At 38.4% G+C, this 27,115-nt stretch overlaps 1 protein-coding gene across 6 annotated transcripts in view; it reads right to left on the reverse strand.

The window, feature by feature from the left end:
* The window catches only part of ARHGAP18 (Rho GTPase activating protein 18), a 122,996-nt gene that overhangs the window by 41,324 nt on the left and 54,557 nt on the right, over nucleotides 1-27,115 (reverse strand). For all 6 annotated transcript variants that reach the window (XM_081828987.1, XM_081828988.1, XM_081828990.1 and 3 more), the window contains exons 2-5: nucleotides 16,824-17,017; nucleotides 13,702-13,937; nucleotides 9,923-9,986; nucleotides 5,215-5,393 (exon numbers count right to left, since the gene is read on the reverse strand). In XM_081828987.1, coding sequence (XP_081685113.1) covers nucleotides 5,215-5,393; nucleotides 9,923-9,986; nucleotides 13,702-13,937; nucleotides 16,824-17,017 — 673 coding nt within the window. The remainder of the gene's footprint in view (nucleotides 1-5,214; nucleotides 5,394-9,922; nucleotides 9,987-13,701; nucleotides 13,938-16,823; nucleotides 17,018-27,115) is intronic.

The following is a 27,115-nucleotide window of genomic DNA, read 5'->3' on the forward strand; positions in this document are numbered from 1 at the left end:
CAAAGGTGTTCTGTTCTGTAGCAAACTGCCAACGTGGGCCTCCATGCCTAGTTTCTGGCCTTTAGTATTCACAGAGCGGTGTTACCAGACAACCAAAGTCATTACAGAACAAGAATTTACTTGAATTAAACATAATTCAATAAGAATCCAAAGGCACTAAATAGAGACTTAAAAACTAAGTATCGGTATGCATCTAGGATATAGGCTTTACCAGTTATAATTTTAAAACTATGATCTTAAAAATTTCTGCATAAACCCTTAATGTTCAGTCTCCAAAGTTGGGTGATGGAGTATTATTAAATTTCTATTGTATATGATGGACCCAACAAGCCAGAATCTTATTTATATAATAACTCAAGCTATCCTGAACGAGTTTGTCAGCAGCACCAATATATAGAGCCACTTAAACTCACACCTAAATTAAATGCATTTATACCTTCAAGGCACATTAAGTGGAGTCAACATGGTCTTCCAGAAAAAACTCCAGCTCCAAAAGTTGAGTCACCAAAGCCAAGTCTTAGCATGCCACATAAAATATAACCTGTTTCCTTGTATGAGAAATAGGAATCAAAATATCTACCTCAAAGAGATCATTTGATAAATAACTACAGAGTATATTTTCTGAGATACAGTGGGTACACAAAACACAACAAGTAGTAGCTACATTTTCAAACTGAAGCCCATTAAAGATTATGAAACCTGATCTCCACATTTAAGAGGAGAAATCTGAATCTGCTGTGAGAGATCATGAAGAATTAAGAAAGACTACCTGATTGCTGTAAGAAAAAGGAAATGAATAAAAAAATGAAGTCAACAGAAAACAATGTATTTTTACATAAAGCTCACTGCTTATTTACAGAAGCAGGAGAGCATAGAGTAGAAATGGAATTTAAAGTTTATCTGCTTAGACACCTGCCTCAGAGTGATGAATATAAATATTCATTCCATCAACCACGCTGAGGACTTGTGAAAAGCTTACATGCCCATGCCTTCCAGGAGACCTATGGATAAATGGTTGTATAGGTGAACAGATGCATATATGCATAAATACAAGAATACATTGATAATAATTACCAAAAGCATGGCATCTTAATAGCTAAAGTATTATTTTATATATTGTATCTAATGTAAATTCACAACCAGGGAAGACTTAATAATAAAGTTAGATACTGAACTAGACCCCAAAGAATGGGGTAAGACCTCCTTGGTAAACAGGGAACAACAGAGAGGAGAAATGGGAAGGTCATTTCAAGCTTGGGGCACAACATGAATAAAGTCAAGAAGGGAGGTGAGCACAAATGTTAAGCAGAGAATAAAATAAGAGAGGAAGTCTTAAGTCTCTGAAATATATAGGAACTTATATTTTATTCCACTTTTGAATTAACAACTTAAAAGCCAACAATGTCTTCATTTTTTTTAAATTAGACTCTAGTGACCTTCATTTACAACCCCTTCCATCTGTTGAGATATAGACTGTCACTATCCTGATAGTCTGGGAGCATAAGTCATCTCTTCAAGTCAAATGGTATGTATTCCTTTACTTTTCCCATTAGGTATAAAAACAGATTCTTAATAATGTATGGTAAAATCTGGAAACAACCTAGATGTCTACCATTAGAGAAATGGTTGAGTAAATTATGATGCATCTTCACAATAAAGTATGATGTATCTATAAAAAAGAATGAGAAATATTTCTGTATATTACTATGGAGTGATCGCCAGAATATACTAAGTCAAAAAAAAAAAATTCTAGGTTGAGAAAAGTGTGTATAGTGGGCTATCTAAGAATGGAAGGATAAACCATAAAGTTAAAATGAAAAGGAGTTTACCTAGAAGGTAAATTTACTTGTAAGGGGAGGGAAAGAAAAGAATGATGGCTCAAAGACAGAAGCCAGACTTTTAATGCATCTTGGTTTTAAATCTGACTTCTGGACCATGTAAATATTTTACATGCTTATAAACAAAATTAAATTTCAAAAAAGAAATCCTTAAAAATTGAAAATAAAATGAAACCATTAACCCAACCAGGTATTCAGTTGGTAGCTTAACCATACGGAGAATAACTATCCTATGCAGCCCAAAGCACAGTCATTTTATTATTACAGCCCTTTTGGGATATATCTCAAGGACACAAACAACTGACGAAAAGAAAAACAAGTTTAAACTGTTTTTCTAGTAATCATATTGTTGATAGCAGTGGTAGTATTGTTATTCTGAGAATGCTGGGCATTAACTGAGGATACAACAAACAAGTAATTATATGTGTTCTAATTATATCACCTAGGGTATCCTGACAATGACTATTTCGGCATGGAAGAAAGATAACAGATGTACTTCTGGCCTTTGAAAGGGCTTTCAGCAATGACCAACCCACAGAAAGGAACAGTCCTAGAGTCCTGATCATAGTTACAAAAGTATACTTCTACTAAATGGAACCACAGTTTCTTACAGAAACAGGTAATTCTAGATCTAGAGCAGAAACTATAGTAGATACAGCAGATACCATGGGAAACTGTGTCTAGGGTCATGTCAGGTCTACATCTATGAGCTAAATTCTGTTTTTGCAAGAAAATTAAAATACAACAACACTAATTGGTCACTAGTGAAAGATGCGAAGGAAGCAAAACAATGAACACTGGAAAATAAAAACCGTTTTGAGAAACTTTTTCTTAAAAGAAGTATTCAAATTAATAAATGAATAAGAGAAGAAATGAAAACATCCTGTCAACATTAATAAGCAAATGGATCAAGCATTAATTAGCAGCAGCTGCTAATTTCACAAAAAGAGACAATCAGCTATTTTGTGTCTCTTGATACATGATCACATATGAAATAATCTTGATTAAAAAAAGAAAAACACACTGAATCTGCTAAATCTATAGTCAAACAATCTCTAAGAAACAGAAGAACATGAGGAATTAGAGGGGGAAATTCTCTACAACTTAATAACCAGGTTTCTTCAACAAATAAATTTTGAGGGACAAAGAGGGAGAAAAACGGATGGAGAGAAAGAGAGAGAGGGAGAGATTAAAAGTCTCAAAAGACATATAGACCAACTGCAATGCATAAACCTTATCTGGATCCATATTCAAACAAACCTGAAAAAAAATGATGAAATTTGTGATACAATTCGAAATTCAAACACTGACTGGATATTGGAAATTAAGAATTGTTAGCATTTTTTAGGTACAATAAGGGGAATCTGGGCACATTTTTAAAAAAAACCCTCTTTTAGAACTACATACTGATATATTTATAGATGACAATATGTAATTCAGAGATGTGTTTCAAAATAACACAGAATGGAGCACTGGTAGGGGGTATGGAGAGGTGAGAACTAGCCGTGGATTAATGAATGTTGGGGCAAGTGGGGAAGTACTGGGAAGTTCATTACACAATTCCTTTTAGCTTTTTTAGGGTGTGAATTTCTACAAAAATAAATAAATACATGTATTTTTTTTAAAAATGTAAGACATATTCAGTAGTAACAAGAACACTCAGTACATGGAGGCATTTGCTACTAAAAGAAATCAGGGCTCCTTGAAGAAATGGATTCTTTCAAGTCAGAGAGAAGAAAAGTATAAAGTGAGCCTGGAACATATACAAGAAAGCAAAGAAGTCAAAGAATGACAGCGTGTTAAAATGGCACAGGAACCAGCCTGGAGGGCTCCCAGGGGTCAAATTTAGGCAAATTTGAAAGAAAAATAATAATGATTTATAAAACATTGAAAAAAGGAAGCCCTCCGTCCATAGTGATATTCAAAAACAAAAAGAGAAAAGGGAGGGCAAGTATTACAGAAGATTGCCAACCAATCATAATAGAAGGAATAAAAAAATCAGAAAATCACCATTTCTCAAATACTAGTTTAATTACCGTTTCAGGCAAGGATCACAAATGTACAGTGACACTGGTGGGCAATGGTTGTTACTGACAAACAGAATATTCACCCAGTCCCAAGGATCACAAATTAGTATTAACTGCACATAGGAAAAGGTATCTTCATAAGAGGGAGATGTGGTGAACATCTCCTTAATGAAGGAGTCAAACTTCCATCACCAATAAAGGGACCATGTGATGCCATGCCTCTCTTCTGATGATGCAATCAGAGGCATAAACCTCATCTAAGCAGTAGTTTGGCCAAAAACATTTAACTTGAATCCAGTCATGAGGAACAAAGTCAGAAATTTGATTTTCACACTTCAAAAATATTAAAGAAAAAGCAGGGGACATGATTTAGATTCAAGGAAACCAAAAAGATACGACATCAAATACAACATCGGACCCCAGAATTCCAGATGGGGGTGAAGAAGGCGGAAGATATAAACGACAATATCGTGACAGCTGGGAACATTTTAATATGACCATATGTTAAATATAATTACTGCTTTAGTGTTCAATTTCTTAAGTATTATAGCTGTGTTTGTATGCCTTTGTTAAGCTAAAAAAAAAAAAAAAAAAGTTGGGGGGGTGGCGCCTGCCTGGCTCAGCGGGTAGACTATGGGACTCTTGATCTCGGGGTCGTTGAGTTCAAAACCATGTTGGGCATAGGGCTTACTTAAAAAAAAAAAAGTGAGGGGTCCCTGGGTGGCTTAGTCAGTTGAGTGTCCAACTTTTGATTTCAGCTCACGTCATAATCTCAGGGTTGGGAGATGGAGCCCCCGCTGGGCAGCTCTGTGCTCAGTGGGGAGTCTGCTTGAGAGTCTCTCTCTCTCTGTCCCCCTCCCCACACTCTAATAAATAAATCAATCTTTAAATTAAAAAAAAAGTGAGTTCATAGCTGATAGCACAACATATAAACAGAGAGATGTAGGAAGAGGAAAAGCAAAGGCTGCAAAATGTTAACTGTTAAATGGGTCTACATTAATCCTGCAGGGGTGTTTGCTATACTCTTCTTCCAGCTTCTCTTCTGTCTGTTTGCCTGATCTGAAATTTCCAAAATAAAAAGCTGTTGAAAAATACATTCTTCTCGGCACCTGGGTGGCTCAGTCGTTAAGCGTCTGCCTTCGGCTCAGGTCATGATCCCAGGGTCCTGGGATCGAGCCCCGCATCGGGCTCCCTGCTCGGTGGGAAGCCTGCTTCTCCCTCTCCCACTCCCCCTGCTTGTGTTCCTGCTCTCGCTATCTCTCTCTCTGTCAAATAAATAAATAAAATCTTTAAAAAAAAAAAAAATACATTCTTCTCTTTTAGTGAAATCTGAATAGTACACTACGTACAGGTAACGAAGCATCACTGTCTTTGCTCTTCTGGGCCTTCTCCTTGGAGCTCTCTTTCTGATTGACTGCTTGCTCTGCAAACGATACCTCCAGGTTGATATCTGTTTCAGAGGCAGGTGCCTCCTCAGGAACCAGTGGAATGAGCTCTTTTTCACCAACAAGTAGGCTAGATGCCTGGTCTGGGGAAAAAAACCAGAAGGTTCAATTAATATATTTTCTTTCTTTTTTTTACTTCTTTACATCAACTACATAAAAACCTTTGGGAAAAATACTATTTACTATAGTCAGTAATTAGTGGATACTTTAAAAAGTTTACTCCAAGAATCCTACCAATGGTGGATGGAGGGTATAGGAGGGAAGGTGGAGACTAGAATCCATAGTTCAATTGTGGAATCTTAATCTGAGGTCACAATTCTTAGACTGGGTTGACACATCCAACATTGATAGATGATCTCAAACTCTTAATGAGAAACCTCACAAAAATTTAGTAAACTTAATTGTCGTTTGATTTTACAATGGGAGATTAAAAGCAAAAGCAAAAAAAAAAAAAAAGTGGGGGAAATTAGTGATACACCATTTCAGTTTCTCAGAGTGAAACAGATTACTGGAACAGACCTCTTCCACACCCTGCATTTCCTTTCTGGAATGTTATCTACCTATCAGAGGAAGAATTCCAAAATAAGAGTTAGTGCCAAAAACTTGCCACAGTGGGAGTCAGGTGTGTAAGTACCTGGTACAGGAACCAATAGGTTTTGTACCCAATTATATCAAAGACTATTAAGGTTCTTACAACTATAAACCTAGTCAAATAAATTCTGGATATTTACATCAACATTTTAAGGCTATATAATTAGTTTAATATTGCTTTTTGTCTGTCTGTTGTTAACCTTCTAGGAAAGACTTAACATTGGCAAGCTTCTTTGCTGAAAACACTAGCTTTAAAGTTTTGAAGAAAATAGTTCTAACTGACATAATTCAGTAAGTTTTTGGTTTAAACACAACTCACATTAGAGAAACCTTGGAACCAATGACAGGATTACTGTTTTTTTCTCATTGCAGACTTTTAAGTCATGGTGAGCAGCTATGTATTACAAAATAAACTTACGTAGTGCATTTGCATGCTTCTATACTAACACAACAAGGTGATAGAAGGTAAAGTTAATTTAAAAATTTAATAAAGGCATGCCATATCTATACATGTGTTATTAACACTGCTGGCTTCAGAAAAATATGTTTATAGTCATTTAAATTAAAAAAATATGTTTTTGTTTCACCCAACAGAAAATTAGGAATAAATACAACTCTAGCCTCATTACTTCTGTTTGATAAGCAGGGCGGGCCTCTGGGCACATCACCTGTGCTGTCACGGGCCTCTGCGTTCAGAAGGACCCCTTCTGGGTTTAACGCTTTGCTGTTGCCACCTTGGAATCTCAACAAGAAGTCCCACATTTTCAGTTTGGACTGGGCCCTGCAAACTACATCAGCGGCCAGGTAGTATCTCCCAGTTAAAATAATAAGTAAACACTGACCAATGCCAATTCCAAAATTAAGAATGAATTTGAAGCTCCTTGATGGTAATTATCTGCTGCCATCTACGGCACATTTATATACTATTTATGTTGCTATTCCAAGAGCCTGTGACAAATTTTTTAATTAGAATAACTAAACCGTTTTACAATCAATTTTTAAAGTATTAAACGTCAGAGCACAGTTTTAGTTTTCCTTTCCCACTGGCTTCCACTGTTTTATGTTTTACTGTGAGTATGTATGTTGGTTTCCTAGGAAACCATTCTGAGAGGGGGAAAAAAAATGATTAGCCATTTTCTTAAATTAGAAGCTACCTTTCCAGAAGCAGAGTGTTTATGGACAAGAATTTTAAAACTATTCTTTTTTTTCCCTCAACACACCCATATCACCACTGCCCCACATAAAAAATGTCCTGTGTTGGCTGCTGGAGGGGAGGGGGATGGAGGGATAGGGTAACTGGGTGATGGACACTGGGGAGGGTATGTGTTGTAATGAGCACTGGGTGTGATATAAGACTGATGAATCACAGACCTGTACCCCTGAAAAAAAAAAATCTCCTGTTGATTTCAAAACTGAGAAATTATAATTAAGTTACAATATATTTAGTATATACGAATTTCCTCCAAACTGTGGCAAAAAAAAAAACAACTTGGAGCATAAGAACCTAAGAGTTCAAATGGTAGATCAAGTTAAGGTAGATAGTAGGAAAAACTGTTTCAGGGGTAATAGGCATTGTTACAAGAAATGGATGGTGAATTGGCTAATAAAAATATCTATGAATCAATGATCTACTCTCATAGAGAAAAGTTAACAGAAAATTCTGACATAAACCTTTGACTCTTAAAGTCCTAAAGTGTAAACAGTATAATTTCTTTATTCTCCTTTGGTTTTGAAGTGAACAATAGCTCTGGGTTATAAATATTTTACACAACTCCTTAAAGTTTTTCAACTGTTCAAAATATTCCAAAGTGCCTTTATTTTTATTTTTTTTTTAAGATTTTATTTATTCATTTATTTGAGAGAGTGAGAGAGAGAGAGCACATGAGAGGGGGGAAGGTCACAGGGAGAAGCAGACTCCCCGCCGAGCAGGGAGCCCGATGCGGGACTCGATCCAGGGACTCCAGGATCATGACCTGAGCCGAAGGCAGTCGCTTAACCAACTGAGCCACCCAGGCGCCCCCAAAGTGCCTTTATTTTTAAAAAGAATTATCCCTCCTCCAAAGAAATCAAGAGGAAATAAGTAAATATACGTACCAACATGAAAGTTTTAAAAATTATTTGGGCATTATTAATGTTCTAAGTGTATGTATAAAAACGATGGGCCATTCGCATACATAGAGTTTTATAATTTGATGAAAAGAATAATACTTAGCTGATCAATTTGAAATGTGATAACCCTTGCAACATTAAGACTGCTGTGACTTTTTCATTTAGAATAAATATCTCTCATTGAACATACATAAAAACCCAAGTGTAGGAAAACATTTAAAATAGACGAGGTCATCCACACCTTCAGATTTCAAACAGAATGAGCTCCATTTTTGAACTCCAGACAGTGTTTTTCTGTGCCCTTCATTCTAAACCTTTCAGTATGTACATGGCACTGGCTAATTCACTGACTATCGAAAGAATATGGCCTTGCCTACAACAGGTGCAGTGGTAAAAACTCAGTGACTCGGATGCTGTTACACATATTGTCTTATTATTCTGATCGGAGGCTCTAGGCCTGCCTCACAGCATTTGGGCAAAAGCAGATGTAAATCAGGCAAGTCTGTCATGTTTTACTCGGCAGCTGCAAGCGAGCCTGGAAAGTACTCTTATAATGGAACTTGTCTTCCAGAATTTCTGTTTATAGAGCCTACCACCTCTGGCAAGGGAGGAAAACATCAAGCAAGGACAATGTTTTCCTCAGTATTCATTTAGCAATTGCCAGGCACCCTTCCCCAAAGCATACGGACATTGGCACAAAAGGTTCATCCGTCTCTCTCGATGACCTAGCTCTCTAGCAGGCCAGTACTAGCCCTTCCAGCTGGCTTGCCGCTTCAGTGTTTGCTGGTCTGCAGAGCTGGGGAAACACCCAGTGATTTCATTCTGATATAAAAATATACATACAACTAAAGAAACCTCCACATAATAGCAAGGGCTTTGATAGAAAATATAGACATGTCTGTGTCCATACACAGACATGCACACACTTATTTACTTATTTCTAAAGGCAGGGGTGCAGGAGAGAAGTTCTGAGAAAAGTATGGAAGGAAAAATAGAGATACTGATGTTCCAAGCCTCCCAGATGTCCCATGTAATCTTGGATTAATCCGATTGTGATGAGAAGGCGGGAAACACTTCCCAGTCCTCCACAGTCGGCCTGATACTCCTCCCCTACTACCTCTAATCCCAGTACAACACTATTAATGGTGTGAGCACTCCAGGTGCCAGGTCTGAAGAACATAAACAAAACAAGGACGAGTCCCTGAGCTGGTATCTGGCAACCACAGACCACCTCTGTTACAGTTTTTAAATAACACAGTAAGGATTAAATTTTTAAGGTTCATTTGGAATATTTTTTTTCTTTTTGCAAATAAGGGGAAAAGCTACAAATTCTTTCTTGATTAAGTGCTAACGAAGTCTTAATACTTATTTTCACCCATGGTATAGAAGAGAAAAAGTATGAAAAGAATTATAATGAATTCCCCAAAATACTGTTTTTTAAGCCTTTATAAGCTTTCTGAAGAGGAATCCATTTATGAATTAAGAACTTATGATCTCAGAATGGAGCTCCAAATTCTTCAGCTCCACTCACTAGCTGTATGGCCTTGGGAAAGGGACTTCCTATCTCTAAACCTCCGTATTGTCATCTGTAAAACGGGTTCAGAACAGTACCTACTATGTAGAGTTCTTGAGTAAATTAAATTAGGTAAACATCTTCACAAAGTACCTAGAACATGGTAAACAGTTGGGAAAACTGACTATGCATAGAGATGTCAGAACAGAGCTACACAAACATCCAAAAAAAATCAAAGTCCCACTATATTCCCAGCCTTATGTAATTATCTATTTGGGCACTTTATATTAGCATTTTAACAAAATTTGCTTACTAGAATTGAAGGTGAATGTTTTAAAAGGTTGTATCTGTTTGTTATGCTAATAAATAGGAAAATACAAGAGAACAGGTCCAACGTACCATCTTTTCCTTGATGTGTGTTTTCATCTGTTCTGACTGACTGTGAGTTGATGCCATCTGGAGCCTAAAGATAGAAAGTGGGCCATTGAGTCATCTCCAACTCACAACCAGAGAAATGGTACTGTAAATAATCCCATTACCAATCTTCAGAGTACAAGAAACACACTCAGAATTACAACCACCACAGAAAAAAAATGTACTATATTTATAATCAACAAGCAATCATCCAACAAATATTAGATTGCCCCCTAGGGGCACAATACTAAGACACAATACTAAGCCCTGTAGGGAATATGAAAAACATTAAGAGTGTCCTTGCCAATGGGGGTCTGGATGGCTCAGTCGGTTAAGGGACTGACTCTTGATTTTGGTTCAGGTTGTATCTCAGGGTCCTGGGATGGAGCCCCACGTCAGGCTGTCAGGCTCCATGCTCAGCGGGGAGCCTGCTTGAGGATTCTCACTTTCCCTCTCCCCCCGCCCTTCTCCCCACACTCTAATAAACATATCTTTATTAAAAAAAAAGTGTCCTTGCCATCAAGCACACCACTACTTAGTTGAGGGATAAAGACAAACTTACAAAAAACTGGTAATATCCAGTAACAGAGCAGATAAACAAAACGTGGTCTATCCACACAATAAAATATTATTCAGCAATAAAAAGAACTTAAGTACTGATACAGGCTACAGCATGGATGAACCTTGAAAACGGTATACTGAGTAAAAGGAACCAGTCACAAGATAGGATTCCTCATCTATAAAATGTCCAGAATAAGCAAGTCATAGAGAGATACAAAGTAGATAAGTGGTTGCTTAGGGGTGAGGAGGAGAATACAGGAAAGACTGCTAACGGGCTTTCTTTGGGAAATAATGAAAATGTGCTAAAACTGAGGTGATGGTTATAAATCTGGGACTATACTAAAAATCGCTAAATTGTAGACTTTAAATGGGTGAATTAGATGGTATGTGAATTATATTTTGATAACGCTATAATAAAACAAAATTACAAGTCGACATGTAGGTAATAAAATAAAAATTCTTCAAATTAAAAAAAAAAACAGTAATAAATGTGAGATAAATTAAAACTAAATTACCAAGCAGGGAATATGAGCTCAGATATTCAAAGAAACTTTTTCGAAGGGATTGGGGCAGTGACACGTGAAAACTGTGGTCCTCCAAGGGTTTATAGACACAATAGGACATGGCTGGCTCCCCTCACCAGTAAGTGTGGCTGGGCAATACTTCGTCCTTCCAAGTCAGTCTTCAGAAGGAATTCAGGAATCAGGAAGGGGAGTCTACACCAATCAGACACAGAGGTCTGCTTGAAATAATTATTTTTTAAATAATCACTCTATTGGATTTTCATCTCCATTCAAATAAAGTGTTTGAAAGGACGACAGAGCCTACAACATTTCACCTCATGCTGTTGGCCGGGAAGGACTCTCCCCTTCACCTGCAGTCTAAGAAGAGTCTAGAAGAGCACCAGGGCAGGTACACAGAGGACACCAGGGCACCTCTTAGAGGCAGACATACTCGGGACAGTGACTACTCAATCACAAAAGCGGTATGAGGGTCGGGACATTCCTTCAACCCCCCACCAGGACAGAGCAAATACCATCCTCCTTTCTTCACCCACAAGACTGCGGAAGGCCAGCCCTCCACAGCACAACGAACACAGTGAGCAATGCTAATCCTCCATACGAGCACATATTTTGGAGCATGTGGTCAGAACCGTTTTCCTTAGCAAGTGAAGATAACAGTGCAGATGGTATTCATTTCTGCATTATATTTCCTAGTGTCAGCAAGGGCTTCGTGAGGAAGCATTTAAAATGGAAGAGCTGAATTTGTACCTATTTGAGAACAGAAGAACTGCAAGTGAAGATGGCTGGCCCATGTTTCCTTGAGGAATGGGGACATATTTCTAATGGGTGGCAGTGTTCCAATTAAAGGCACGCAGTGTAAGCAAGTTAACGTGATTTTAATTTACTTGTGCTATTTCTCTCTTAATGGTGCCATCAGATGATACAATCCACCCATTACCTTCGAATCAAACCATGTGGCTTAGATATTACTGGGAATTTGCTGGAAAATGCTGCTTCTAGCCCTGAGTAGCAACATCCTCTTGGAGACTGGCACGAATCCCACAGTAGATATTTTGCTTAGACTCCGTTCTCTCACCCTCCCCCTTTTTACTTCCTCTTAACTCCCTTAGCGAGGGTTCTTTAATTGGGAAGGAAATGTCATAATACTGTATTTCCTTACCATTCATTTTCCTACATCTGGAAACCTAGTCCTGCGCTTCAACCCCAGTGGTTGTCCCAAATAACCACTGGGTGGTAAGCAAGTGTTTAACTGCCTCTCAGGAGCAAGAGACCTGCCTGGAGCAATCCAGTGACCCCAAAACTCCCATCAAATAGACCGGAGTTGATCCACAATTGCCCATGCAAATACAGTAGCAATCTGAAGCTATTAAGGATTTCTCGGAAGAATAAAATGTCTACAAAAAGAAAAAAAACCCTCTACATGACATTCTGGATTAAATTCAAGGTACCTTTCTTTTTTTAGAATCATATGATTTTTGTTACCCTTCATTTGTAGTATAAATAGAATCTCATGTTCGGATTACTTAATATCAGAATCGTATATGGATACCCAAATACAGTAGGACACATCGTGGTTAAAAGCACCTACTTTGAAGTCACACAAATTTGGGTTTACTATCTATGGGACATTGAGCAAGTTACTTAAAGTCTATGAGCCTCAGCCATAGAATGGAAATGGTAATACCTCACTCACAGGACGGCTGTAGGGATTAAATGAAATAAGGCAAGCAAAGTCGTTAGCACAGTAAGCATTCAGCAGTGGCGGCAGTAATTAGTCCTACTATCATCACTGTTCAAGATTCCTTTTGTTTGTTCTCATTCCAACAACCCTCTTGGGTCTTCTAGGCCAGGACTAGTCAGTACACCTGAGAATAATCCAGAATGTAAATCCACTTTAACCCGAAGAATATCATTTAGTTCAGCTGACTTTTTTTTTTAGAAGCAAGATTTTCCTGATAAAGGAAGAGGTGATATTAATTTACCTTTTGTGCAAGCTCCTTACGTGCTCATGGATGAGTAACAAACAGCCCGCCAAGGGGGTGTTCTAGGCCACCGAGGTCTCTCACTTTCACCATGCCTACCCTGCTATCTCTTCATCCATCAGTCCCACAGTCTCTCCCCGCCCAATTCCAACAGCTTCCATTATAAATTAATCATCTTGACAAATATTTACTCAAATCTTCTATGTGCTAGGCACTGTGTTAAGCACTAGACACAAAGGGGAAGTTACTTCATGTTTCAGGGTTCCTGCTTTCTAATTATACTGCAGTTAGCTCCCTCACCACCCTTCCCTACACTTTAATTCATCCCCAGATGAGCCTCAGGAAAAGCAAATATTCCTGCAGGAGTTAATAAATAAGGAAGAATCCCTTACCTCCTACTTTTCTATTAAGTAACAATTGGTAGTCCCATGTGTGAGCGGTCAGGCCATTCCTAACACTGCAAGGACAACTAATGCAAGGATTATGCAATGAATTTTAACTCGTTTAATTTTCTGCCCCAGCAGTATAACTTCTAGAAGGACAGGGACTGGGTCTCTCTTGATCCCCGCCAGCACGGAGCTTTAGTGCCTGGCATACAAGTGCTCATTAAGTTTTTAATGATCTGAATTAAACTGGATTGGTCCAACCAGTTCAAAGCAATTATTCCTTTGCTTTAACATCAAAAAAGAAAACCTACTTTTTCTTTTGACTCTCTCTGTTGAGCAAATATGTCTCTGACGTCAGGTATCTGGTACTGTTTGTTTTTTTTCCTCAAGGTCTGGGAGACCGTCTCTACCCGTTTCTCAACAGCAGCTGCCTGGGTCCGGGTCAGTGTTGACAAAAAGACCATACTTTCTTGGGGATCTCCAGCAGACTCTCCAAAGAGATTGGACAAGCCAGCTTCCTTAAGCCACTCTTCTTCCAGTTCTCCCTCTAAAGACAGTAGAGAAAAATGGGGTTTAAAAATCACAAAACATGAAAACTTGCACTTTTTTAAGCTTTTCAAACACACTTACTGACATTCTTCTATCGAAATCAAACCACAGTGCTAAGAATCATTATCTGAAATTTGGACAACTGCCATCAACTCCAGCCACAAAGATATCAGATTTTAGGTCCATTTCATATATACTCAATTAAATGACTTCACATGTGATTAACCTCTATAACTTCCCTGCAGATTAACTAGGGCAAGATAGTACTGGCCCCTTTCTAGAGAGGAGCAAGCAATGAAAAGATAGTTTACTTCCATCAAGTTACAGAAGGAACTCAATGCTGGAGATATCCAATAAAGCCCTGTTTCTTGGCTTAAATTCAGCACTGCCCCACAGTCCAACACTAATTGATGGAAAGGCTTGTTTTCTCTGTTCACTGTTGCTGACATGGGAGTATGGCAAAAAAGTAAAGAGCATCCAGACATCAGGAACTAATCAATTTCAAATTAAGTTTTTAATCCCCATAGTAAGCACATCAGATTCATGTGTTTTGTTTTGTTTTTTTACAAATTAAAAAAGAAAAGCACACTATTTTAAACAAAAATATAGAGAGAGAGATTATGGGAAACTAATTACATAATAATCAATTCAGAATACTGAAAGCAGAAAGTAAATAGTAAAGCAAATATTGTGTAAGATCTATGAAAATTACAGAAAAACAGAAAGATAACGAGGATAGATTCCCTTCAAGCACTAAGTTTATAGAGGAAAATGAAAGACCGAGGACTTGAGACCCAAAAGACCTTCATCTACACTCCATTTCTCCACCTTCATAGCCACCTGACTTTGGACAAGTCACTCAGCCTCAAGTCTACTCTGTTCTCTCATCTATAACCAAGAATCTAGTATTAATACCCTCGGTTTTAAGAAACATAATGTAGTGCCAGGCATTCTGCATGCTGGGCAATAAAACTTGTTTACGGACATAAAAAAGTGAGCCATTATCATGAATGCTGTTAAGGTAGAACTCAGTATACATGCATGAAACCAATTTGCCAGGGGAAAGAAAGCAGATATTGACATGATAGGTAAAGTAAACAAGATTTGAATACAGAATCACTTGATCTATTAAAAAGCAGAGGTAAAACTCAAACCATTTAAGGTCAAAGAAAAAGCATGGGCATGTAGGAACATTCCCAATTCTTCTTGATAATCACATTATGAACAACAATCTCTAAATTCATTTTAGTCTTGGAAAATTATGAAATAGATAAATGACACACATCTATGTATCAGGCTTGAATGCTATTTTCTGTGGAATATTTTCTCCTTATTCAGCAGACCACTGGTATGCTGCTTCCATCTTGAAACACTGAGACAGAACGTTTGGGCCATGCACTGATTTTCTCAAGTAAGTTCAGTTTTACTGGTAAAGTGAGGAAGAATGAGAGTAAAATAAAGGAAAACCCAAACAAAAGAATGACTTGATTATAATTTTACAAATCTAAGAAATGTTAAATTAAGAAAAATCTCTAATTTCTCTTTTAAAGTATTATTGGTAGATTTTCCAAAAATGCCTTAGCAAGGGGAAAAATCTATGTATGTGGATTCTGTTTAACAGCTCAGTGCTAAGTCATATACTCAAGAAGTCCTCTGCTGAAAAGGAGATCATTATTAGTGGGTCAGGAGGCACTCTTATTTTTTTGGCATCCAGATCAACTGACACCCCAAAAACATACTTACAAACATATGGGTGGCACAAGGCAGGGAAAGAAAGTTAAAATGGGACACCTGGCTGGCCCAGTTAGTAAAGCAGGCAACCCTTGATCTCGGGGTTGTGAGTTCAAGCCCCATGCTGAGCGTGGAGCCTACTTAAAATAAAAATTGTTTTTAAATGCTTTTTTTAAAAAAAAAAAAAAAGAAAGCAAGCAAGCTAATATAATAGATGCCAGAATTGGTCATCAAAAACTTGGTGACTTCTTGAATTATGAGACTGAAAGAAACCGTATGAATTTTGAGGGGAAAAAATGTTTTATATGTTTCTTCTATAATATCAAATATAGTAGTAGAGATTGTGGGAAATACAGGTGGAAAGAAACTGGAGACAAATTATGGACCAAATAGAAGAAAGAAACAAATATGGAGGCTGAAAACGCTAATGCCATACCCTGTCCAAATCTATACCCCCAGGCTAGCTGGCTAAACCTGCAGCATTATATCCAATTAGGTATACAAGATGACCAGGACTGAGAGAGGTCCGAAAACCACCAGAAGGGCTGGTATGTAAATCTTTTTTTTCCTTCTGGAAGGACTTGGTGAGGAACAAGATGAACATCCTCAAACATTTGAAAGGTTATCCCATAAACATAAAATAGGCTTGTTCTGTTCTTCCAAAAGGCAAAAAGTATGTCCAAGGTAGAGGACGGCAGATCGTGAATCAATAAAATGAAGAACATCAAGACAACTCAAGCTAACTGACCAATGGAAAAATAGCATCACTGCAAAGTAGTGAGCTTTCCAGCAGCATCTATACTCACTAGAGAACAATCGACCATGTGGCTAGAATACCACACAGAGGGAAAGTTAGATCACTTCAAAGACCAAGTTAAATCCTAGGGGTCTGTAATACAGTAAGCCTAGCCAACAAGATTCTAGCCATCTCTCAGACGAAGTGATTTTCCTCATGCTACTTAAATGTGGCAGCCACATCCATAAATCTGCCACAAACAAGTAATTTTCAAGCTGAAAGGCCAACTAACATGATCTTAGTTGGGTTGTCCTATCTTTAATTCTTGCTGCTGCTGATGTCCCCATCATTCCCATGTAGTCATCCCCCGGAAATACGTACACAAACACACAGAAGTTTTACTTATCTAGTTTTTACCATCAGGCTCTTTGACAACCACCACCTCTTGATCTTGTCTGTTCTCACTAGATTTCTTGATATTTTCTAGTTCCGTCCAATAGTCCTCCATTGATAGTTCATCCAGAGAATCCTGAGAACTTGATCGGTCAAATGGAGGCTTTTCGGGAACTTTGGTGATTTCCTGGTTCATAGTGTACTGGCCATATTTGCGGCTATAAATTCAAAAGAAAACACAGTTCATTTTAATACACGAGGAAGTAGTACAAATTCTAAGACATCAGAGTACTGACTGAACAATTTGGAAACTCCGCAAGTTCCCCTTCACAAAACCAAAGAGATCTGTATTTGAAGCTATTTACCTTGAGATACCAGTAATTATAATATGCCTGTAGAACGAACAAAAAGTTTCACTGGCAAAAAAAACCAATAGCAATGTGATAAACCATTTTTCCTTTCCATTTCATGTAAATTATTTTAAGACTTCTTTAAACCTAAAACTGTTCTTAGAAAGCAACAGGTTAAATCTTGATTAGAGGTCATTAGTTAATTGAGATTTTTTATACAGTATTCCCTTTTTGTCATTTATACCTACAAACAAAACTCAGTCAGCCCTTATATAGCAAATATCTGCAATCAATAAATAAGATACTTCTCCCTCTCTGCCCTCCCTGCTCATGCTCTCTCTCAAATAAATATTTTTAAAAATATATATATATATATATATATATAATTTGAGTGGGGACAATAATTGAGGAACTAGTGTTTTGTTATTCTAATTTCAAATTGCTTTTATCTCCCAGGAGGATGTTAGGAAGTAATACTCTGCTGCACTGGTTTTCTTACTACACATATGAAAATAAAAAAATACCATAAAACAACATTCTTTAATAGTATGTGAACATTTCACATTTAAACTGGCCTTACCCATAATTATTTAAAACAGTAGGATTTAATACTGCATAAAGGAGAGGGTCACTAAACTCTGGTCAATTCTACCTAGCAGTTTAATTCCAACTGGTTTCTTAGAAAAAGTCAAAACACTTAATTGCCTATTGCTACAAATAAATATAACTGACTACTTAACTGTAATATGCTAACAGGGCAGTTTTATTCCCTTGAAGATGGTTCTCTCTGCCCTGATTATGTACTTTAATAATGCAGGTTGCATGAATGAACAATCGCTGTAATATCTCCCCAGTAGCAAGTCTGGCGTGGTGATGGGTGGGCGTTAGGAGTAGGGCCAGCAGGAGGAAGTCTAGACATATTTGTGTGCTTCTCTTTCCTCCAGTCTCCATTGTCCATTGTTTGCCTCCCCCATCCCTTAATTCAGGGGCACTTCCTCCTTCCCTGCCCCAACCGTCCTGTTTACATCCCTGTATCCCATCCTGGTCCCTTGCCCTTGCCCCACAGGCCTCACCTTCAGTGTTGTCATTTTAGAGTTTACACTCCTGATTCTTAAATTAAAATGTGAATGGGAAAGCTATCTCTCTCTTAAAAGCAAAAACATAAGTTCTACTTTTATTCCTGTGATCAGCAGCTCAACCTATCCACACTTTTTTTTTTTTTTTTAGATTTTATTTATTTATTTGAGAGAGAGAGAATGAGAGAGAACACATGAGAGGGGGGAGGGTCAGAGGGAGAAGCAGACTCCCTGCCGAGCAGGGAGCCCGATGTGGGACTCGATCCAGGGACTCCAGGATCATGACCTGAGCCGAAGGCAGTCACCCAACCAACTGAGCCACCCAGGCGCCCTATCCACATGTTTTTTTTAAGATTTTATTTATTTATTTGACAGAGAGAGAGAGAGAGAGCACAAGTAGGCAGAGTGGCAGGCAGACGGAGAGGGAGAAGCAGGCTCTCCACTGAGCAGGGAGCTGGACATGGGGCTTGATCCCAAGACCCCAGGATCATGACCTGAGCCGAAGGCAGCCGCTTAACAAACTGAGCCACCCAGGCGCCCCTATCCACACGTTCTTATTCCTTAATTCTGCTTTACCAGGATAGTTAAAACTAATTGACAGAATGTCTACCAGATTCATTTTTGGTTTATTTCATGTCAAATACATAGATGCCCCATCCTTGTTTTTGTCTTCTCTCTCATTATAATATAAGACTGCCGTAGCCCTAATTCCTATCTCCCGCAACCCCTAGTTCCGTGGGAGACCACAATAAGTACTGTGGAATGTGTGAAGTGTAATGACTAATGCCAAATAATTTGGTTTATCTGCTCACAGAAAAGAGGTGCAGTTGAACTAAAAGTACATTAAGCTTTTCACTTCTGAAGGAATGTGTTTATTCTGGCAAGAATTTTCCAGTAAATTTCCATTAAGATAGCATGTGCAGAAAAACGCAAGGGCATTGAGCAACAACACTGCTACGTAAATATACCTTCTATATCAAGCCGGGCTTTCAAAACAGTCATAAAGCAAAAATCTAATCGCCTAGTGCTAATGAATAGACTCAATATTTTTACTTTAATAAGATTCAAAGTTGAATAGGTTTTTTGTAATAACCCGATGATACGGAGTCTTGGAATGGAGGATTTTTTTTTCTTTTCTGGATCATTGGTAAATGTTGGAAGAAAACATTTTCTTTTTTAAACATTAGAGCATGGGGAGGAGGGAGGAGGCAAGCATTCAGTGGTAGACTACCCTCCTTAGCACGCCATGGATGTTACATTTTCTCTAAAAATGTAGCTGAACATTTTTTAAATTACAGTTTACATCAATAAACGCGTTGTGTCACTTCTTTTCTTAGAATATACTCTACTTTTGAACTCCAGACAGGCAATGGCTAAAAGTGTAGCCCTTCTTAAAACTGTCCTGGTAAGAAGCCAGTTAACTGGTTCCTCTCTTCTGTTTCTAGAGGTACGTTATCTGATACCACATTCATTCTGCAAATTGGGTTCAAGACCATAAAGTAACATCTGTTAGACATAATGAAGTGCAGAGCAGAAATATTTTACATTTCCAAAAGGCCCAAGCCAACACATGGTGCTAAAATCAAAGAAACGTGCAGTTTGTACTATAGGCAACTACCAATTACCCTCTCCTGACTTACTGGCAAACAACTGCTTTTCTTCCTTACTTGCCCTCCAGAATCCCATGTGCCAATCACCCCAGGCCACTCTATAGACACTCTCACATTTCTCACCTTTTACAGCTCTAACCACAGAACCATGCCTTTTTTTTTTTCCTGGGCGCTAACATTATCGGCAAATAGTAACTTAACAGACCCTTACGGGCCTTCGTGGAATGTCCCTTCTTTTTCTTCTTGCTCACATGTTCTTATGCTGTGTTTATAAAAAGTGGGGTTTTATTTTCCCCAGGTATATTTTATCCTATTTTTCTGTGATATTTTCCCCCCAGTCAGTGAATTTCACACGCAGTGTTATCATTCATGCCTCTTATTTATTTTGTCATAGAGAATGTTAAATTGATCTGACGCAATTTGTTCTTCACAGGAGGTGGACGGTGCCATACATTAGATTGTGGTCTGCTAGAAGAAAACAAGCTGATTGATGATTCATCCTAGGACCAATGCAGAGAAATGACAGGCAGCTATATGGGACCAGGTACCAAATGATTCAGGTTCTACTTAACTATCCCTATGATTTTGGAAAACCACTTGACTTCTCTAACCTTGACTTTTCCTATCTATAGAATGGGAAGAATACCAATAGCCTTGACTGCTTTGTGTGGTCTGAGTTACCAAGTAAGAATTCCCCCCGAAATGCCTCCTGGGTAACCATGAAGAGCAAGCACAATTTAGTATCACTGTTAACATGTAAACCTGCTTACTATAAATAACTGCCCCTCCCATAGTTTAATAAGGTCACCTTTGCCCTCTTCTAAGGTTCAGAAAAATTACTTAACCTCTAGGACAGCCATTCTTGAACATTCTGGTCTCAGGACTCCTTTATACACTTAAAAATTTTCAAGGACTCCCAAAGAGCTTTTGCTTTCATAGGTTATATCTTTTGAGAGGTACACTACTGGCTATTAAAATTGGAAAGAAAAAATAAAATATTAAATGATTTAATAAGAATAATCAACATCTTAACATAAATAACTTTTTTTGGGCGGGGGGACCTATTTTCCATACCAAAAAAAAAAAAAAAAGTAGTGAGAGGAGTAGCATTGTTTTACATTTTTTGAAACTGTCTTTAATGTCTGGCTTAATAGAAGACATCTGGATTCTCACATCTGCTTCTGCATTCAATCTTTTGTGATACTGCACATCATGTAGTCTCTGGGAAACTCCACTGTGTTTTCATGAGAGAATGAGATTGAAAAAGGTCAATAATGTCTTTGTGTTATGAAAACAGTTGTTATCTCCTAGACCCCTAAAACAGTCTGGAGACCCCCCGGTGTTCCAGGACCAGACTTTGAAAACCACTGTTCTAGGATTTCTCAAAAACAACACCTAATGGATCTCAAAAAACACTTTTCGATTCTTTTTTTTTTTTTTTTTTAAGATTTTATTTATTTATTTGACAGTGAGAGAGACACGACGAGAGAGGGAACACAAGCAGGGGCAGAGGGAGAGGGAGAAGCAAGCTTCCCGCAGAGCAGGGTGTCCGATGCGGGGGGGCTCAATCCCAGGACCCTGGGATCATTACCTGAGCTGAAGGCAGACGCTTAACGACTGAGCCACCCAGGCGCCCCACACTTTTCAATTCTATGGGCAATGAACGCTCCAGAAAGCCTTACTGAAAGAAACAGCCATGCTTTCCTGGTGACTCTTGACCTACTTCTTTGTTTATTTTAGTTTAGTTTTACAGCCTTTCATCAAAACTGGGACTTATTCCAATGATATAACCATATTTAATTTATACTTCAATGACAAAGAATAGAACGTCATTTAAAAACCCCTGCCTTGCCAATGTCTTTCATCATTTGCTTTTATTTTTCAACTATAAGGGGCAGAAATTCTAAGCTTCCCTCTGGGCCAGTGCATTTGAAATTGTGCATTTTCCTTAACACTCCTTTGTCATCCATACCTCTTCCTCAACCATCTCAAAGTAAATTTATTTTGAACTAGAATGTTTCTCTGAACTCATATTTAACTATGTGGTCCAATCTCTACTTTCTGTACCCCACCACATCAAGAGTCCTGTTGCTATACTCATCAGTCTGTCTCCTGTTCTGACCCTTCTAGAGACACTTTCATGGCCCAAAGTCTGCTTTCCGCAAGTCCTTTGATGCTAAGATTCAGTCGTGTTTCTTTTATTTTCTTACAAGATCCTCTCTAAAAGAGCTACACTTTCTTTCATGCTCCTTATCCCAACATTCATTTCCAATGCACAGAAAGAAGTGACTGGATTGGGAGACACAAAACAGGAGAATAAGGTTTATTTTTGTTTGGTTTCTTGTTCTGTTTTTAATGCACCAAAAAACAGCAACAAAACTTCTTACGCCATAACTTACCATTAACCATAATGACCAAGTATATTTTAGATAAAGCCATATTTATTGAAGCATAAACTTTAGAATGATACTGAACCCAGGGATTTAAACCTATCCCATCATTTTCTAGATGAGGTAATGAGGTCCCAGGGTTAAATTTTCCCCGAAGTCACCCAGTAAAGTGATGGTAGAGCCAAGATTAGTGTCCTCACTTCTTCTTCAGTAGTCATTTTATTATACCAAATAGACTAGAAAGAGTAGAATTTACTTATTTTGCATCAGACGCTCCAATCTTTCTCAGTTTGTATCACACACAGCAAAACCAAAAGTGATCATGTTGACACAGTCTATACTTAACACTTTTAAATGACCAGTGTACTTACCTAGAGAAAAATACATTTAAAAATCAAACCATCTCTCTTTAAAATGCATGAGACATCTTTTCCAAGGCATTTTCTAAAATATGCTTTGTGTCACTCTGGGACGTGACTTCAAATATACCTGTCTTTAAAACACTTTGTTTTGAAGAAGTTGGAAATTTTCAAAAATGTTTAACTCACTCTGCTTCTCCTTTTATATTATCTCTGTGTTTAAAACAACAATAACAACAAAACAGAAAATGAAAAAACGGTGTTTCTGCTGTATGGATTTTTTTTCGGGGGCAGGGGCATTAAAGAAGTAATCACTGCCATCAGGAGATGGCCAAGCTATTAATACTCCGTAATGGCCCTGCCCATCAGAATACACTGAATTTGAGTGACTATGAAGAGCTGCAGCCTATGAATGACCCAAGTCATTTCTTTACCTTGGAAGTGAATGCCTACTATTGTTTAGCTGAAAGCAGTAATTATCAGAAGTGGCGCTGACATCCAGGAAGAAAGAACACTGGAGATGCCCGAAGGCAGTGAGAAGCTGATTAGAAAGCAATACCCCACGGCCTCTCCCGCACCCAGGCAGCCTTCAGAACTCAGGAAAAGGGATCCCTCATCTCTTCTACACAACCCAATTGCTACAGTTTTAAAAACCTAGTAAGTCAAATTTCACATTTCAAGTAAATTTACTTTTCCCCTTTGTATACATTACCCCTTTCCTTTTGGGGCGGGGAGAATTAAAATTCGTCATTATTTCTTTCAGTATTCTTTTTCTTTAAAAATAAGAGTATCTGTACAGCACATTTAAGTATTCACAGAGTGTCCACCACATATCAACACACAGCAAAACAAGGAGCAAGGAAAAGGATTACCCTCTATTTACACAGTGTTGCCTAAGCAAAGCTGAGGAGAGAAGACTGCTCAGTGACACTGTGAAGAGCTAGTTTTCAGAACTTGGCTTTATCACTTCACAGAAAACTAGAGCAAAACCAACTCATGTGCGAACAACACTAAAGGAACAGGGATATAGGCGGCTGCCACCAGCAGATGTGGTAGAAAGGAGGGAAGGCATGTGGCAAAGGCAGGGGGCAACCAAGGCATGTTGGAAAAACTCCATTTCTATGTACAGACACAGGCAGGATAAGGGGAACTTACGGGCCATGGTTACAGACATAGGCCTTTCCTCTTTTAGACTCTGGTTCTGTGTAGAAGTGAGATCCCCTTGGTTCCTGAGCTCCCCAAACGTCTCTCAGGAGGAACGCCTTCCTCCTCACTCAAAGGGACAACTCAACAAGTAACCAAATGGGAGCCACAGGATCTCAGTGCCAAAATCATTTTCCAAGATAAGTGCAGATGGATTTGGAGTGGGGCTTTGACATAAAATGTCAAGATCTTGGAACAGTGGAGCAAAGCATAGCAAATTGAGTTTTGCATCTACACTTCATTCAATTATCCATCCCCATGGCTTACATCTACCCCACCACATTTCTACTCCAGGACTCTTTCCTTTTCTCCTAGTTAGCTGTAGAGCCACCTGGAGATTCGTTCCCAGCAGCTACTTTGCACTCTAGTCATAGGCTCTGCAGTTGGATCTGTTTTCCACTTGTTGTTACTCAATGTCATCTCTTGGTACCTTTCTCCATGGGGGTTGGAATAAAAGCATTTCCCTGCTTCTTCAGTCTCCCCACAGCCCTACCACATCCTGCACTGTGATGCTCAGGCCTTATATGTCTACCATGACACTGCGTGTTCCTTACAGTAATAATCCGTGTTTTGTTTTGTTCACCTAGGTATCCCTAAATTCTGCAAACTGCTTGCCATAGCAGATGCTTGTAAATTGTTAAATTATTAATTAACTGTTCAATTATTGCTGCCTCTAAAACAACCACCTCCTTTTAATTTCTAAGGTGGTTTTTCTTTAATTGCACAAAACTACAAAGGAGACAGAAACATGAAAAGTAGACAGTGAAGAAATTAGTCATCAGGAAACCCTAAAAGGCAATTAATAAGTAATTATTCTATGCCTCTATAATTCTTGACTGTTTTGTCTGAAAGGAGGCTTCCTTGTGAGGGAATAGAGGTTACAAAACAAAGAGCTGATTTCATATTAGACCGTACCTCATATTAAATCATAAATAAGCACTGGCTTACATTTTATTAAGCTGACATTCCCTGCTTCCATCCTGTCAATTCAATCGCTCAAACAAGTTTTAAAATATTTGTTGAATGCCTATTATATGCCAGGCACCTTATCAGAGATGTCTGTTCAAGCAAGCTACTCAAACATTTATCAGGAGATAGATTATAAATGATACCAACACCAAGTAAGGGTGGAATTTTCCAGTTCCTCACTAAACTTGTGGCCCAGACAGTTCTCCAGCATGAGCTTCTGGGTCATGACCTCTGCTTTAGCACTGTCCCTAACATGCTTCAGGTTGTGTGTGGTTCACCATTCCTTCCTCAGAAAGAAGTTCACTTCCTCTCTATCACTGCTATCAGCTTACCTCCACCTCATGTTCCCCACCTCTCCCCAAACAAACATTTCTGCAGAAACCAATAATTTGAGGTCATCTCCATAGCCCATGCTGGGACCCCTCCCTCTCTCCTGCTCTCTCTCACAGTCCTCGTGGGTTTGCCTGAAACCCACTCACCAGCCTATTCCTAAGGTTGTCTGTTCCTGAGACGGAGTCCAACTTCCTCACTGTCTACTCACTGTCTACTACCTGGTTCTTACTTTACAACAGCCATTGATTTCAAAGGTAGTTATCAGCATCCCAAGTTTTTGTCAACCTTTTATCCATTTATTTTTATTGCTCTTAACAAATCAATGTTTTTGCCTTTTCTGTCTCAAAGCTGTGCCCTCTTCTCTTTCTAAAGAATCCATCAGGTTCTCAGAGGTGAAATGAAAAGAGGATTCACTGATGAAGACCAAAAGTCCTCCCATCTTCCCTGATATTTTTGAACTTGTCATTCAAAAGCTCCCTATCAAGCCTTCTATTAGACTAGAATCTCATCATTACGGTTTACCAATGTGCCTTAACCATACATGAATACAAACCGATAAATTTACACCAATGTGCAACTGTCACATACAAAACTTAACAATATACTTCAGAATCTGGGATCCGGGAGAGATGTTTAACCGTTGGCCAGTTGACAAATTACAATTTTCCAATATCCCCCTCCACTTCATAGAGTAGGCTGCTATTGATACATAATGCCTATCATTATATAGGTACTAACAAAATATTTGTTGATATAACACCAAACTATGAACATTTTTTAATTTAATGTTGGGGGGAGCCTGGGTGGCTCAGTCGTTAAGCGTCTGCCTTCGGCTCAGGTCATGATCCCAGGGTCCTGAGATCGAGCCCCGTATCGGGCTCCCTGTTCCTTGGGAAGCCTGCTTCTCCCTCTCCCACTCCCCCTGCTTGTGTTCCTTCTCTCGCTGTGTCTCTCTGTCAAATAAATAAATAAAATCTTAAAAAAAAAAAAATTGAATGTCAGAATAGTGAATATAATATTGGTTTTACTTACTAAGGGCAAACCTGCTTTTCATAAGACTTTTATATACATATTAACATCAACTTTCCTATGCTAATAAAAACACAGGCACAAGGCATAGCTGGATTTAGGAAAAAAAAAAAAAAAGCCCGTTTGACAAGCCATAGTTGGGAGTTTAAAAAAAAAAAAAAAAAAAACCCTTTTGATAGTAACTAAAGACAAATACACGGGCCTATTCTGGAAGAAATGTGAGCGTTATTATTAAACTCTTCTTGCTTCTTTCTGATTTTATTTATTTATTTATCGAGAGAAAGAGAGAAATCGAGTGCACAGGAGCGCGCATGAGCTGGGGTAGGGCGCAGAGGGAGAGGGAGAAAGAATCTTAAGCAGGCTGCACACCCAGTACAGAGCCCGTCGCAGGACTCAATCTCATGACCCTGAGATCATGACCTGAGCAGAGATCAAGAGTTGGATGTTTCACCAACTGAGTCATCCAGGCGCCTCTCTTTGTGATTATTTATTGAAATAAGATAGAGAAATCATCTCATATCTCAGTGGCTATAGAAGTATAAAACCAACCACAGACACTGGAAGAAAATGTTGAAAGGGAAAGGCTTTGTGTTTATGCACACACCCTACGTGTTTATGCTACATACAATAAACAGGAAGAGGATATTTATATATTATTTCAAAAGAACATAACATTAATAGTAACGAAACAGCAGCAACAGCATGGCAAATACTTGGATAAGAAAAAAGAAATCTGCTTCACAAAGGCTACGAAGTGTAATTTTATGGATAGTTCCGAATGACCTTCAAATACCATAATGTTCCGCAGATAAGTACAGAAGGCCAGGAAGTATTTTTATAAGCCAGGTGCTAAAAGCTCTGCTGAGGAGATGGAGGGGGTGGAGAAATAATTTCCAGCTAATCAAATAATTTAGCCAACCTTAGAAACAATTCATCCATGATGTTTTCACTGCATGTCTTCCGCAATCAGTTACAAAGTGGAATATGTGAATATCAA

Source organism: Leptonychotes weddellii, chromosome 8 (genome assembly GCF_054177405.1).
Source record: "Leptonychotes weddellii isolate Sample4059 chromosome 8, ASM5417740v2, whole genome shotgun sequence".
NCBI lineage: Eukaryota > Metazoa > Chordata > Mammalia > Carnivora > Phocidae > Leptonychotes > Leptonychotes weddellii.